Source organism: Dicentrarchus labrax, unplaced genomic scaffold (assembly GCF_905237075.1).
Source record: "Dicentrarchus labrax unplaced genomic scaffold, dlabrax2021, whole genome shotgun sequence".
Classification (NCBI taxonomy): Eukaryota; Metazoa; Chordata; class Actinopteri; family Moronidae; genus Dicentrarchus; species Dicentrarchus labrax.
In genome coordinates, this window is record NW_026136714.1 from 22,585,394 (window position 1) to 22,600,822 (window position 15,429).

At 41.8% G+C, this 15,429-nt stretch overlaps 1 protein-coding gene across 1 annotated transcript in view; it reads right to left on the reverse strand.

Annotated features, from left to right (window-relative positions):
* The window catches only part of galnt9 (polypeptide N-acetylgalactosaminyltransferase 9), a 92,590-nt gene extending 80,834 nt beyond the window's left edge, over positions 1–11,756 (reverse strand). The window contains exon 1 of the mRNA XM_051423602.1: positions 10,517–11,756. Within this exon, the coding sequence (XP_051279562.1) occupies positions 10,517–10,757 (241 nt within the window). The 5' untranslated portion in view covers positions 10,758–11,756. The remainder of the gene's footprint in view (positions 1–10,516) is intronic.
* Positions 11,757–15,429: the final 3,673 nt, after the last annotated feature.

A 15,429-nucleotide genomic window follows, 5' to 3' on the forward strand; every position in this document is an offset into this window, starting at 1 on the left:
ATTAAAAACATTCTATCTCCACAGAAAATACAGCCTTTGTTGTTGCTTTTTGCATATTGCCTCAGCGTTCACATCAAAGCTCCATTTCAATTTGCTTAGTGGTGAACGGGAGCCAGCCCTTGGTCAACCCCTTCATGTTAGGCTTCTTTGGACTAACACAACTAAATTCAGCACCGGATTTAATGTGTTGGACTTAAAATACCCCTCTGGTCTCATTAAAATGACTCATGACTATGATTTAACAGACCGTCACTTTGGTGTCATGACAGTGACATTTTCAGAAAGGGAAAGGGGGAAACTGGGGTGCAGTGTCAAGAATGAAATCTTGGCTGGTGGAAAAAAAAGTCTGATTCACAACTCTAAAGGAGTGTATGGAAATTATTTGGGAGGAAGAGCTGGGATGACTTTGACTTAACTTGAAAAAATATAACACACTCCTCCCTGATCTCAACTAAAGATTAATTTCAAACATAATATGTTAACTGAACAATATTTTGACATAAATTACATATTATACACACTATTATAAACATTATCATTAGCAAACATGATAAATGTATTCTTTGTTGTTTTTCAAGCTGCTCTCTATTGAACCAAGAGCTAGTAAATAATAAGTTATAGTGTATATTGTTGATGAATAAATGAAGCAAGCAGCAGCTCTGTCCTCTGCACATACTAAAACAAACTATTAGGATTCATGTTTATGATGTTTATGTTCTTGAACTATTCAGTCTTTTTTGTGGTAAATTTAACAAAAAAAGGAATTTCAAAACTAAATAAATGTGAAAAAATTAAAGACCCTAGAGTCTGCCATGTTTCTGCAGTAGCCCAGAAGGGGACAAGCATAATGCTGGCTCCATTTTTTTCGCATGTTCTTAGTTTCTCCTTTGCGCTTGGAGGGGGATTGTGAAGCAGGGAGTTGCAATCCTACACACTGGTTCTGCAGAAGGTAACTTCTATAAAAATAACTTTTTGTCATATTTGCTTCACTACATCCTGACAGTAGTACATGAGACAGATAATCTGTGAAAAAAATCTGGCTCCTCACAGTGCTCCTCCACTGCGTCTGAACAAAAGCAACCAATTAGAGCCAAGAAAGATAGATTGTTGAGTTTCATTCCCGGGTTGGTGAATGAAACTCAACAATCAACTATCTTTCTTGGCTCAACTCTCATTCAACTGTCTTCAAGCCACCAACCCAAAACATCAGTATTTGACAACCTGGGAATCATATGGCAAGTTATTTTTGTTAGCCTACTTTACCTACTGTAGCTTTAAAGCGCCTGTTAAAGAAAGTTTGTTTCAACAAAAGCGTGCTGTCAGCTTTATTCATATCCGTCTCTGCTGGCTTGACTGTTGTTTGACTATTTAAAATTCCATGAAACTGCAGGATAATGTCAGATAATTGTTATGCGAGCCAAGCTTCCAGTGTGGCCTCCACAGAAAAATCGAGCTGCGTCTGTTCTCCATATCAACAGATGGACACACAGACAGTAAGTAAACAGTGCATACCAATGAAGAGCTCAGCTCTCAGCCTCACCCCTCCAGGAACTGCGGAGTAATCACCATATTTGGATGGCCTCAAATCCTCGGGTGCTACTGAAGATTTGTAATTGGAGCTGAATGGTTGCAAACTGGCTTCTCCCACGAGAGGGATTTAGCATGCCCTGCACCAGCCACTATGGTGGCATTTTGACAAGTATGGGTGGGGTTCACGTCACGGACTAGCCATCTGGCATAGCGGCCCATGTCACACAATAACACAGATACCCTCCAGAGCCGGAGACTCGAGTCTGGAGGGCCTCTCTGTCTCTGCATGAGTCTTGAAAGGAGGACAATGCCTGCCAGCTTTGTTTTCTGGTTGCTGCGTTATTTCTTCCCTGTGCCTTCCACTTCCTCGGTCTGACTGAAGGAAATTCCATTATGGGATGAGAAGCCTGAAAATCTGCTCCACTGTTGTTTGTCTGTAGCACTTCAGCACTTCAGTTTAAAGATTCTGCAGAAGCAATCTCATGATGGGGAGTTTGTATTTTTAACATTATGACAGCAGTGCAGCAAACTGATGGTGTTCGGAAGCTTTAACTGCGAAGGTTTATAAATCTTTATGTAGTAAAAGTCTGTTTTGATAATGCCTGGTGGGTAATTTGAGGTAGCTAAATAACTCTGCCTGGCTCTGATTCATCTTTCATGTTTTCTCCATTTCTTCTTTGGAAATGTATTTTGAGGAAAGCAGAAAGTCATACAAAAATTGAATATGCATAATTAATCAATAGCCAAACCCAAATACGTCTTTTACACAGCAACATTTTTATTTCAAAAGTGGATTGTTTACGAACAAAAATAGAAGCTTTTAATACATATCTTGAAAGGAAGAATTGGACTGTGCATGTCTGCGGGTAGAGCAACACTGTGAGGATTAAGAGCTATTCCCACGGCGACTGCACAAGTTAAAAATGTATGCACACATGATCCTGTGAGGCACTTTGTATAAAAGCATCCAGTAAGTGGGCTGTTCTGTTCTGGTCAAAAAAAGATGACAACAACTAAAGGCCCCCACGCTGCTCGTTGTAGTATAGGACTTCAACCGCTGAGACGGGATGAATGTTGATTTCTAAGCTAAAACAGATATCATACCTGTACTAACTGTGCAAATTTCCATGTATTTCCTGTGAAGTATTCTTTCATTCATTATTTCCGATGTGAGATTCACACTACGAACACCACATTAGCACTTTCATCATCTCACTCCGAGGCAGTTTCAGCTCAACATCTGCTTCTTCCACTCTGCTTTCGTTCCCATCCGGAGAGTCAGCTGGATGCGGATCCTCGAAACGTCAGGTGCCAATTTGAATCTTATTGTGTCCGAGTATACTTCCATCCATGTGTTCCTTCCTCACAATCTATTTGTCCAAATCCCTCTGACATGACACATTAAACCCATAACAGCTATAAATTATACAGCAACCCTTGGAATGTGTCTGATTTGGCCTTTATAAGATAGAGTCTAATAGTCAAAGATGACCCCATATTTAATGAATGATTTAAGAGCAAGAGTGGATTTATGTGTGTCCAAAGTGATGCAGCGGAGTACTAAATATTGATGGTGAGGGGATGGTGGGGGATTCAGTGATCTCTTCAAGTAGGGAAAAATAACTCCTTCTTCTAGAGAGGTTTAAAGCCTTCAAAGGCCAAAACAAATCTATGAAATATTGAGAGCTTGGAGAAGAGCTGCATTAATTCTAGCACTGCCACTCATAACAGCAGCAGGCATGTCAGGAGGATAACAACTCTGATTTGGAAATTGGTAGCACTAGACGGAAATTATCTCTAAACAATAGATTGTTGTCCTTATGCAAAATGTAAGCCCTACAAGAGCTCACATGACAGTTCAAGTACACCAAATATATACATATAAACAGCACAAACTGCAGAGGCAGGACATTAGGTTAATCTTTATTCATTTGTTTTTCACATACTAGCCACATTTTGTATTCGTTTAAAACTGTAGTTAGGCAGCTGCATTAAAATAACCCATTAAAGACCCCATTCATAGTTTTAGTACGGCTTTCCCTGTCACACCGACTCTTAGCCGCTGTGTTTGACTAAATACTACTGCGCTGGAGTGAAAATGCTTTTTCGGTATCAACGCAGAATCACACTAGCATGTATTTTGTGTGTATTGTTAGAACTGAATAGAAAGCATCTTCAATCTAATTTTTGTAATTACTAGGAGTGCAAAGCTATTATCTGTATCACTTAATTTCACACATAATATCTGCATTCTTATCTGTGTTCTGATTCACACAACAACTTGCTGGGAATTATCTACTGCCTCCTTCTTCTATGTCCAATTGCTTTCTACTGCCTTTAATCTCCTCATATGTGTGTGAGTTTAGTTATTCCCAGACTATACAAAAATTATATTATATTAAAAACACGTGCCTCAATTATTCAAATAAAATAGTGGTGTGCTATTGATAAAAAAAGCTAATTGTGTAGTATTGTTTAAACAAAATGGAGGTGTGCATGCAGTGGGAGAATAAAGTTAGTGTCTGGCTTTTTTGGCTGTTTGCATGCATGCACTTCTAAGATTGTTATTTTTCTGTCTACTGCCAAATAATGAAAGATTTCAAAGAGTCAGGCTTAAATATGGCATTAACAGGTGTAAATAACACCTGTGCAGCATCAGTCAAGCTTCATGCAAATCTGATCAGAACGGATCTTGATTATTATAGGCTGACCACACCAAACCCCTGAATATCAAACGTATTGCCTATGATTGTTGACATTTCAGCAAATCTGCATGTAAAGTCCTGCGGAGTAGCAGCAGCTTCTGATAAAGTCTGAATCCGACGACTATGAGGCAAGATCCAGTTATGAGGAGCACCTTTTTGTCTGATTTCTGTGCCAAATTATGTCTGAAGGTCAATCTGATGACAGGTCTATTTAGTAAAGGAAAAAAAAAATACAAATTCTACTGTGTTTGTCCGTCCGGGGTGCACTATCTGTTCCTATCTGAATGTATTTGTATTCAGTTACATCCTTAGTAGTCAAACATTTCAAAACAAAATGAAAGAAAACAAAAATCCATTCACATCATTAATTATCCAGCCTGGCATACTGGCTTATATGTCCCTCCTTCATCGGATGTCATCATTAAATGTTAGTAATGTAATCACTGCATGACTCAAGGCCAACAGTGTAAATAAGAGGAATGCTCGCTCCATCTTAAATACCCATTATTGTCTCTGGCTGACTGTGCTGATTGTCAGGTTAGCCGCTGAATTCATTATCATGATTCCTCAAGGCTGAGCAGAATTGATTCTTATCTGTTTCTGAAACTGTTTTGTCGACCAGAGCCTCATCTCCATATCGTTATTGGAATATATTTCATTTCATCAGGCTTCACCGCGCTGTGATGCGGTGTCCCTGCAGCCGCCGCCATTCCACACTGCACAACCAAATATAGGCGCACCGTGATGTGTATCATTAAGATACAGTCAGAGCATCAAGTGTGTGTCAGCGTGGAAAAGAGTGTGACATTTCTCATTTCTCATCAAGTCTTTGCCCCAGCAGGCTTAGCATATAAGCAGCGTTGGTTTCTTTGCCATAATTGGGCATTATAGATAAGAAGCATATCTGGTGCTGCAGCTGGGCCTGTGAGGCTGCCATCCCATCAGCACCTACGCACCGGGAGAAGGCCGGGAGTGACATGCATGGCTGATGACAAGAGCGCCAGTAGGACCGTGAGCTGAGGGACAACAGCCGAGCTCTAGCAATGACACATGGTCAGAACTCAGTAGTGGCACATTCACCTGTTAATGACAATATTTGTTTTTTTAAGAAGCTTATTTTTAGAGCATTTCTGCTTCCAGTGACAGAATAGCGGAAGAAAGAGAGACAATTAAATAAAAATCAGGTAGTTTTATTTGAGCTTCATCCAATTTAAGCTTGACCTTAAGACCATCAGAATGAAAATCATCAATCTGATGTTGTTTTTGTTTATTAAATGTTTTGTTTATTATTATTAAACTAGTCTATTTTTACATATCTGAGCCTTGCAGTTGACAATTCACTACACCCTTCCCCCGAACATCAATCATCCAATCGTAGCTTAGCAACTGTACCTAGGTATGGCAGGGCTTTGGATATCTGTTGATGCGGTGTGCATGGAGCTGTGGTGAGAGCAATGCTCGCATTTGAAGCGCTTGAAGTGGTCTTTTCCAGCCTTTTCAAACCAAAAAGTGTAAAGAATGGATTGAACAGTATGTTTGATTTGTGTTTGCAATCCTGGCTAACCAGCCAAACTCACTCCCCGCCATATTGCCGAACACGCTGGTCAGTTATCACGCTCAAAGATATTACTCTAGTAACATGAAAATACAAACAAGTGTGTAAGCTTATTAGAATAAAATATTTTACATATTTCCTTATAATGGAAGGTCTATTGTGCTAAACTGCAACACACAAACAATTGTTTTTCTTTATTTCCATGTCTTCAATGGATCATTAACTGGGGAAGATGACTTTTTTGTGACATGTAGCTTTATCCTTTAGCTTTTTAACACAATATCATGCATCTTGCCCAAAGCGCATATTTTACTAGGTTTTCGTTTAATATCAAGCCAGCTGCAAACATTACAAAGTCAACCTCAGAAGGCCTTTCCGACCAACTCCTGGAGCTAAGGTTAGCTTAATTAGCTTGCCTAGCCACTGCTGATGAAATCTATAACAACAGTTGTTGTTTCAAATTGAGTGTTACAATGGCAGCTAATCTTATTTGTGTTTAGTGTTCATTTAGTGAGACTCACAGGGCTTCAGCAGGTAAGTACCGGCGGGAAGGTATTCGCTGGTTCTAATGCAGTACTTAAGGTCAAATCGCTGCTTCATAAGCTTGTTAACAAGCTTAAAACCTCCTCATCTGATAACCCAAAGACGGTGGCATCCACAGCACAGCGGTGCTACTGATAACCCTCATGTTGCTCATTTCTGAGCAGAATGGGCTGCTGATAAAGCTTGACTGTTGTTTTCTTGTTGGGAGTCTGGTGACCATCCATCAGGCGACCATAAAAGAGAATTCTGCGACTTGTTTATGTCCTTCAAATCTAATTGGACCTTGCTGCAGCTCCCACGGCATGCCATTGGTAGGCAATAAACAACAGAGGGAATGGGCAATTACTTCATATCGCTGCCGGACATGTTAATAGTTATTGGCGCGCTGAGTCCTCCTCTCACCATAGTTATTCCCAGTGGCCATAGAATACAATTTGTGGTCTGTGCACGATTTAGAAAAAGGGGCAGTGACCTGGGATATGAGGATATGATTAAGTATGCCATTAAAGAGCTCAAGACAAATCATGGAGGGATTGTGACAGCCAGCGAACGTTCCCAGCCTGTGTGCACTCCTTGGTACACATTGCCGCTGTCAAAGAAAAATTACGAACCGCAATTGATTCCTTTTTCTGTCTCAGACTTGGATTGCATAGAAAGAGATACAGTATGTGTCTGTAGAGTTTGTTTGCAAATTGTAAATTGGAATTTGTAATGCTCACAATGAACAAATGGGTTTGTTGAATTATTGGATTCAGCAATTTTCTATGTGAAGCTCAATTTGGAATTCAGTGTAACAGCCTTACACTGCATGTGATTGTTGCCGAATTTTTTTATACTTATTTAATTCATTTTAGACTCACACCTAGGTTCAGAATGGTTTTATTCTCTTGCATTCATATGTTAACTGGAAGGCAGGCAACTGTGCCAGCTTTGCACTTAGTTCATTGCTTGTTCCTCTCTTCAGCCCATAATCGACTGTTACTCTCTCCACTTGTGAAAGATCTGCAAATGGTGTCCCAGCTACTTGGACTTGACTGTGTTACTGTACAGTGCTGAAGAGTCAGTTTTGAGAATCATTTATGAACCTGATATGATTTTTGCTAACATAAAACAATTGACACGAAATGCACCTCTTCAGACTTTGTATAACTAGCCTAGAGGAGAGGAGGCAGATGCCATCCAGCCAGAACAGTCAATTAACAATTAAACTTAATAACCCAGATTCATGTTTTAAAATCCACCCACTCAAAATTGGCATGAGACAAATTGATACAATCCATATAGACTTTCCCACCCCCATTGTATAACCTCACAAGTAAATGTTTAAGTAGATAAGTGCTGCTTTTTCTCTCAGCCCTTAAAAAATTTCTCAGACACAGTGTGTTTCTGTCCCACAGCAGTGACACTGTGGGGCTGACTGGCTTATAGTTTCATTGTCTCTATATAAAGCCAAGTGACTGAGGGGATGCATTGTACTTTTTGAGAGGCAATGCCTGCTGGCTGGATGCCAGATGCCAGGCATAACTCAAAGTGACAGAGTGACCCTCAAATAGCTGCCAAAGCTCGGCCATAATAACACAATCCTGCCGAGACGGTCCACACTCGCACTGTTTTGCGGCCATGAAGCTGTGAAACGTCCTCAACTACTGACTGTTGAACAGTCAGTTGAGGACAAAACAGTCAAATGGACTGTCAAGGCACTTTTTAGGGCTCTTTCTAACATTACAAATCAGTTAGGGATACTGTATCTTCAACCACAGGGAAATGCTTACTTTCTCCATATATCTTCCATTTCTCTTCTGCCTTTAATTTGGCACTGAAACACATTTCAGGGGATTGAATTGTAGTTAAAGGGGCATTAAGGTATCTGTGACCTCTACTGGTGACCAGCATGAAATACAACAACACAAGCAGAACCCGCCTCCTCCTACACAGTCCTTATCCCGCAGACCCCCTTCAGCAGCTTGTGATTTACACAGATGCTAAAGTCACAATTTCCCAGGAGAGAACAGCAAGCTAGTAAATAGGAATGGACTTTACTGATAGATTATAAATCAATCAGTAACACCTTGCTAAGCAGTAACATTCCAGCACACTGATTTCTCATTATTTGGTTTGTGAACAAGACGTTGTAGCTTTAGTAGATGAAACATCATGCTTTAAAACACATCCCTTATCACTGTCGAGTGAATAGGTTGGATTATTTTGAATTAGTTGAAATGCCTGTGTGTGAGGAGTTTTAATCCAAAACTGAGGTTGGGCTGGAATATATGTAATAATATTTTTTATATATATTTTTGAGTATATTTTTCAAAAGGCAGAAAGGTTGCTAATTTAGCAATCAGTGAGTCATTGCCATTCAACAACTCTATCAACCCCCCCTGCACATGCATTAGGATCTATTAGTGCTCTTAGTCCTCAGGACTGTGCACCTTACCTCCCTTTTTTGTACAATTACTTTATGTGCTATGTTTACATTGTATGTATTTTTTATTCTTTACACTGTTTTTTTGCACTGCTGTTGGAGTTGGCTTTTTAATCTCATCGTACATGTTTACAGTGACAATAAAGGCATTCTATTCTATTTACAGCAGTACAGCATGTCTGTGGCACTCTCATACAACACCACTGACACTGTCTTGAAGTATGCCACCACAGCAGACCCAACAGTGTGAGAACACTGTGCTTATGATCCCACATAGCCTCGATATCCTGTGAGTGAGCACTGGTCAGTCCAAAATACACTAAATTTATGAAATGTGTTTATTTCGTTTGACCTGCGCAGGAGTCAGTGGGGAGCTATCCAACAGTGAATTACCATCCTCTTCTACATACATTGTTGGCTTTGAGTCTTTAAACCAACATTAGTAGACAGACATTTATCAGGAAATAGTAGAAAATAGTAGTTCTCGGTTTACTTGCTGATGACATGCATGTCATTAGAGCTGAAACAATTAATCGATTAGTCGATTGTCTGATTCTCTTGGAAATTGAGACAGGTCTTTTTCATAATTTTGACATTTAGTAGGCCAAACAATTAATGTTCCAGCCCTAAATTTCAGTGATTTAAACAATGTTGTATCAAATGTATGCATTTATGTGTATAAAGTAATTGAATGAGTATAACTGAATGCATTGGAGTATGTGATTCTGACATGAATTCTGAGGAAGTAGAAATGTGTTTGCTTTTTGTAGGTGAGTTATTAAACGCTGACACATAGTGACTTATACACTTTTAATATGTCATGTACTGTATCCAGATCAGTCTTTTTCAAGCATGACTGATGCCAAACAAATGCCTGATTGTATCTTTAACATCAGTCCTGATTGTGTTTGATTTCCCACAGGAGAACAGACCATGAGGAGTCATAGGTAACCAAACCTGATTTTAAAGATTGCTGCTCTGCTGGGGAGAGCAAATCCGCCCCACAGACTAATGGCCATGTAATGAAATACAAGTCTGTCATTCCGCTATATAGCCATTACATTAGACTCTCCTTCAAAACTCAGACAGCTTGTTAAATCTGATATGTTTCACCAGCGCTGCCTCCAGTGAAATGAGCTGCTGCTGAGAGACAGACTTCCTCTGAGTGGAATTCAGTGCAGATCTGCAGACATCAATACTTATAGCATAAGTTTATGTGAAGTTTACAACAAGTCAATTATGGGGTTGGGGGTGGCACAGTCTGATAGGCTGTTAAAGTAACAGCCCCATAAAGTCTATCAACACAAACGGTATTAAGCACATATACCATGTATTGCACTGTAATACATCACCCTGCTTCATTAGCTTCTTAACAGACAGGGTCAGTGCTGCAGAGGCAGCAGACCTTAACCTCGTTTCATGTGCAAAATGAAGCAGATTTCTCACTGTTTTACCAAAGAAATGAGGCTACAGGCTGACAGGCTGAAAAATATGCATGAGTCATGCTTCAGGTCTACGGAAAACTCACCTCAATGCATGCAGCCAGCACATATTTTAGATTTTGGAAGACAGTTTGGTCAGTTAATCCAAAAAAGTGCTCTACATTGCATAAGGAGTGTATTTTCAGCAGGCATAGACACAGTTCACACAGTTTTATTTGCAGTGGTCATTGTTTACTTCGGTATGCTGATGACCTCTTTACTAGTAAGTTACACATTGTGCCCACCTTTCATTATTATTGAGCCTATCAAGCCCTACCGTTCAGCTGGTTGTAGACCACATCCTCCAGCCTCTCCAGCCTCTGGAGAATAGACTGCCTGTCCACCAAGTTGGAAACTTTGCCATTCCTGGCTCGCAGCCTCTGGTCAGAAATACGCCCTATCTGGATGAGCTCCTCGGATCGGTCCTGGATCCTGCAGTAGACCGAGAACAGGATAATCCCCACAAACACTAAAATGTTGACGGTCAGCAAAGTTTTGATTTTGCGTGCCACAGCCATGAAAGAAGAATATTGTCCGGCCGACACAGTCAAGCCCAGCAGCTGTCCGTGTGCGGTGGCCTGCTTTGCCACCTTACTGTGTATTCCTGGAGGGGGATTTTCTGCTGGGGGGGGGGGGGAGAGAGAGAGAAGGTCAACTCGTTAAGAGCCCCCCGGAGGAGCTGGCGGATCCGTTCAGCACCACGGACAGCTCAGCGGGCTGCGCTCACTTCTTTAGCGGGGCATCGCGCCCGTCACATGGAGCTCCGAGGTCGGAAGAGGTTGCTGGCGGCCACGGTGCTCGACTCCAGCCGGCGAGCGACGCTTTTTTTACGGGCTTCACTGGCCGAGAAACAGCTGCACACGCTCTGCCGTCGCTGGAGCTACATATTAGAAGCGCCAAACGACGCCAGGGAAGACATTCATCCTCTAGAGCAGCCTACGGCAGTTGCAAAACATCTCTCCTCCGCAACGTGATAAGTCGCCAGTTCCTTAGCCCCAATATGTCTGGTCCATCTTCCAGGAGGTGCGCTGCAATAACCGCTCGCATCGAAGCACCCTCCTGCTATCGCCGCTCTGCTGTGACATCCCCCTTTTTCAAAGGCGTTGTGGTCGCTCGATCCGTCCCGCTCTGCGAATGTGAACCCGAAGGAGCTTATGTCCGGATAAATATGTGCACGCTTCAAAAACAAGGCGGCGTTTCTCTCCCGCGCTGTCTGTCCCCCCGCCGTGTCTCTTCTCGCTCCGCGTTTGTCTTTCCGTCAGTCCATTGTTGTCCCCGTTGTCGGCGGTGCGGAGCAGGATGAGTTGAGAGCAGATTTGCCCTCGTATGCAGTGGGAGAGATGCAGCCGGACTCTGGCATGCTGTCTCCCTCCTCCTCCCAGCCTCTCCGCTCTCTGTCAGGGAGGGAAGAGCCACCGCTGCGTCCTGACGTTCGGAGACACAATCATGAATATTCAGGAGCCGTGTTGGTCTCGCAGGATTAAATAAACAGCACGACTATGAAAGCAGCAATAGTTCCACTCGGTAGAGCAGCATCCCCCCCTATCAGTTATTGAACTGTGAAAAATGTGACGTGTTGACAGATTGTTGCTGATCCGTAATGCAAGGTTAACAGTTTCCATCTCACCTCTCATGTCCCAGCCAGGGGCAGCTTAAAGCTTCACATCCATGGTGTATATAGGTTTTAATCTGAATGTTCTGCAACCCTCCCCGCATACATGCATCGTCAACCTCAGGACTATAATCATCTTTTCACGAATCACATGCTTGGATGGAGTTTCAACCCCATCATAGGCCTATTAGAACAAACAAACACACCCTGCTCCCAGTAAACAATCTATCAAACACATTGGGAAAGGAGGTAGCATTCATTTATATTTCTGTGTGAGCAACCTTCACAAAAGAACTTCAACTTTTATCAACACAAAAATCCCCCATTGCTGGTTCCTGACTCTGCACAGAAGCCCCACAGCTATAATCTTTAAGTACATGGGTGGTATAGACCACAGCATGCAGTAATGATTCCGAACATCAGCAGCCAGTCCCAATCACTCCCTCCTCACAACCCAATATACTGTAACCTCCCTCCTGCCACTGCCAGCTCCTCATCTCCAATTCCAAATGAATTACAGCTCAAGTAAATCACGTACAGAGAGATTCAGTCTCACTGTGTACTTTTACTTGATTAAGCAAACCCAGACATGGCACAGGCTTCCCAAAGCACTGTGATCCCACTTCATACCCACCGGAGGACCTCAGATTTATACTCTTCAGTGTGTTTGCTGCTTCACTATAATCAGATGGCAGCTGTAACTGTTAAAAAAAAAAAAAAAAACATTATAGATCACACAGCTCTTTGTCAGAGGACATCTGGTACGAACGTGATCTTGTAAGCATTCTCATACCTCTTTAAATGCCTTAATGGTCTACGTCTTCAAGATGAAATCAATTCCACTTTTCTGAGAGCAGATTGGAGAGCTTTCATTTTTAACCCTCTTGGAAATCTGTTTCAGAGCTGGAGAAATGGTATGCTGTGGTGCTGAGCATGCTCTTCGAAGAGCACAGTCTCAAAAAGATTCAAACTTAACCCAAGAGCACAGAGATGATCAGTGGTCCATATATTCTACAAAGTCCCTGCAGTCCAAAATGTGGTTAAATGGGGTTTTAAAGGTGTAAAATGCTGAATCCAACAAAACAACACACTGATTAAACTTTTCTTGGCGTTGTGAGGATACACTTTCCTGTCATCTACCCCTGTGTTTTAATGAATGTAGCCTATGTGCTTCCTCTCCAGTCGTGCAGCTCTTGTGTTCCTCAGCTCTGTATGACATTTACATTCCTGCCGCACAAGTCCCATTACAAAAGGTGCTGATTTAATTCGAGGTCTGCAGAAACAGACAGACTATGGGGAAATCACTGTTTCAGCCACCTCAGCCACCATGCAGACCTCAGCACAGCTGCTCATACAGCAACTACAGTATCACTGCCCCCTACGCTCCTCTAGCTACAGGACTCTCTGTAGACTTCTGTTCCATTTTCTGCATTCAGCACCATGCATGCCTCGACTGCAGACACTGGCACTCAAGTGTTTTAACCATATTAACCTGGGTCACTGCCAGCTGCCCCTTAGTCATCCCACTCAGTGTTTCGAAGCCACTTGAACATATTCAGTGGGAGGAAGGACACAGGCTGGATAGGACTGTGTGCGTCTCCTGCTGAAAGACAGCTGGAGATATCTGCAGCCTTGTATTCACCAGATCTGTGTTCACAGGAAGTCGTGGCTTACACAGTAAATATCCTACAAAGAGCGGAACTCACTCAAAATGTCAGTATGAATCAGTCTGATTAATGAAAGGAAAAAACAAAGGCAAATCCGAAATGATCCTTTAGCCCAGACACAAGGTAAGGAAACTTGCAATGTAAACCATAGCTTAAAAGCCAAGGAACTGTTTTATTGAAGACGAAGGACCAGGGCATTTAGCATGTAAACAAACCATTTGCCAGGAAGTGCTAGCTGACTAGCCCACATTGAGGAACGTCATGTTTCAGGAGGCCTGATGAATGTAGGTCCAATATTCACTCTCCTCATAGCTCTGTTTTGGTCTCTACCAACAGTCAAAAAATATTTATTTTATGACTCTTCAGCAGCTAAATGCTCCACAATGTTTACCAGCTAGTTGCTATCATTGTGTTGGTGCCAGGCAGGAGACCTATAAAGTCAAATTATCAGAGTCAATTTATCAGCTTTATTTTACTGAAAATACGTGCCTCATGTATTTAGAAATGAGGCTGATAAGAGCGGTGACAGTGAACCAAAACTGTAATGTTGGGGGGCCGTACAAACCAAAACAATGAATGGAATTATGCTAAAATATTGATTATTGCAACTTTAAAAAGTAAATAACATATATTATACAAGCACCAAGCAGTACATATAGGTAGCCAGGAGCCAAGAGAAGTCTTGGCCCCAAGGAGGATATTACCTAATGCAAAATCCAAGGTAGCAAGTGCTTTGTTGGGGACCATTTAGTTGCAGAGCTGCACTCCAGTGATTTTAGTACACTGGACATTCTCGTCAGTTGAAGCAGCTCTTCACTGTTTGGTTCACAAAGGCAGACATGGCCGGGCAGAGTGAATGTGTTCAGACAAGATGCTATTAAGCAAGGACAGCCAGAAGTCAACAGATCACACACACCCACTGCATTGCAGGACTAAATTTAGAGATCAAAATAACCTTTCATCAGTTTTGGTAATAGTGTGTTTATTCAACATTTCATCCAGGTTTCAACTAACCACATGCAAACTCTGTCCTTGCCATTCTAATAGAATAAAAAAGAATGCTCTTGGGTGTGTTGATGGAATTTAATAAAAGAAAGACCTTGTGTTTTTTTTAAAAGTAAAGTAGTTTGTGTTCAGTATAATGCAAACTAACAATTGCTAGAATTGGCAAACACTGAGCACAAACGAAACATGCAATATTTAAAGGGTAAATAATTTAAGCCTATCTGACCTCTAGACACCGCAACTTTCATCAAAAAATATGCAAGGTTGTTACTTTCCTTAGATAAAAAGTTGGGCCCTCCATTTGTATTCACAGTGCCTAATATGCATAAGGTTTTGGCATAAACACAAACGATCTAATTCACCACAAGCTACATCAAGGTCAGTGTGACCATTGAGAGAAGAAAAAAAAAAGCAGCTGACAAATCTGATGCAGCAGGAACAGCAGTACTGATTTAGCTGAGCAAATAATCCATGTTTGTCCCTGATCAGCTGACATACACACTTGCTGTGTCGCTTTCAGAATAAAGGACCCACTCTAAGATTCTCGTTGGTCACTAATGTAGTGCTGTCTGCTCCACTGCCAGAGCTAAGTTCATACATTATCACTTTGACCCCCAGGCTAACAGCTAAGCCCCAGTTCTGTCTGCCTTAACTTAGCTCATTCACATTCTTCCTCGAGCCACTTCTCCCCACTGCGCTGCTGTTGATTTGCCTAATGCCTTAACTAAATTAGAATAATAACCCTGTGGACTGGAATATGTGGTGGCCCCGGGCAGATTTTTACATGTTTTTGGTGTTTCTACAACATAGATTAGGCAACACTAGGGGCCAGCAGCTGAATGTTTATCAGAGCCGGGGCCTCATTAAGACACAATGTGCTCCTTGACCTTGGCAGCCCACTGTGGC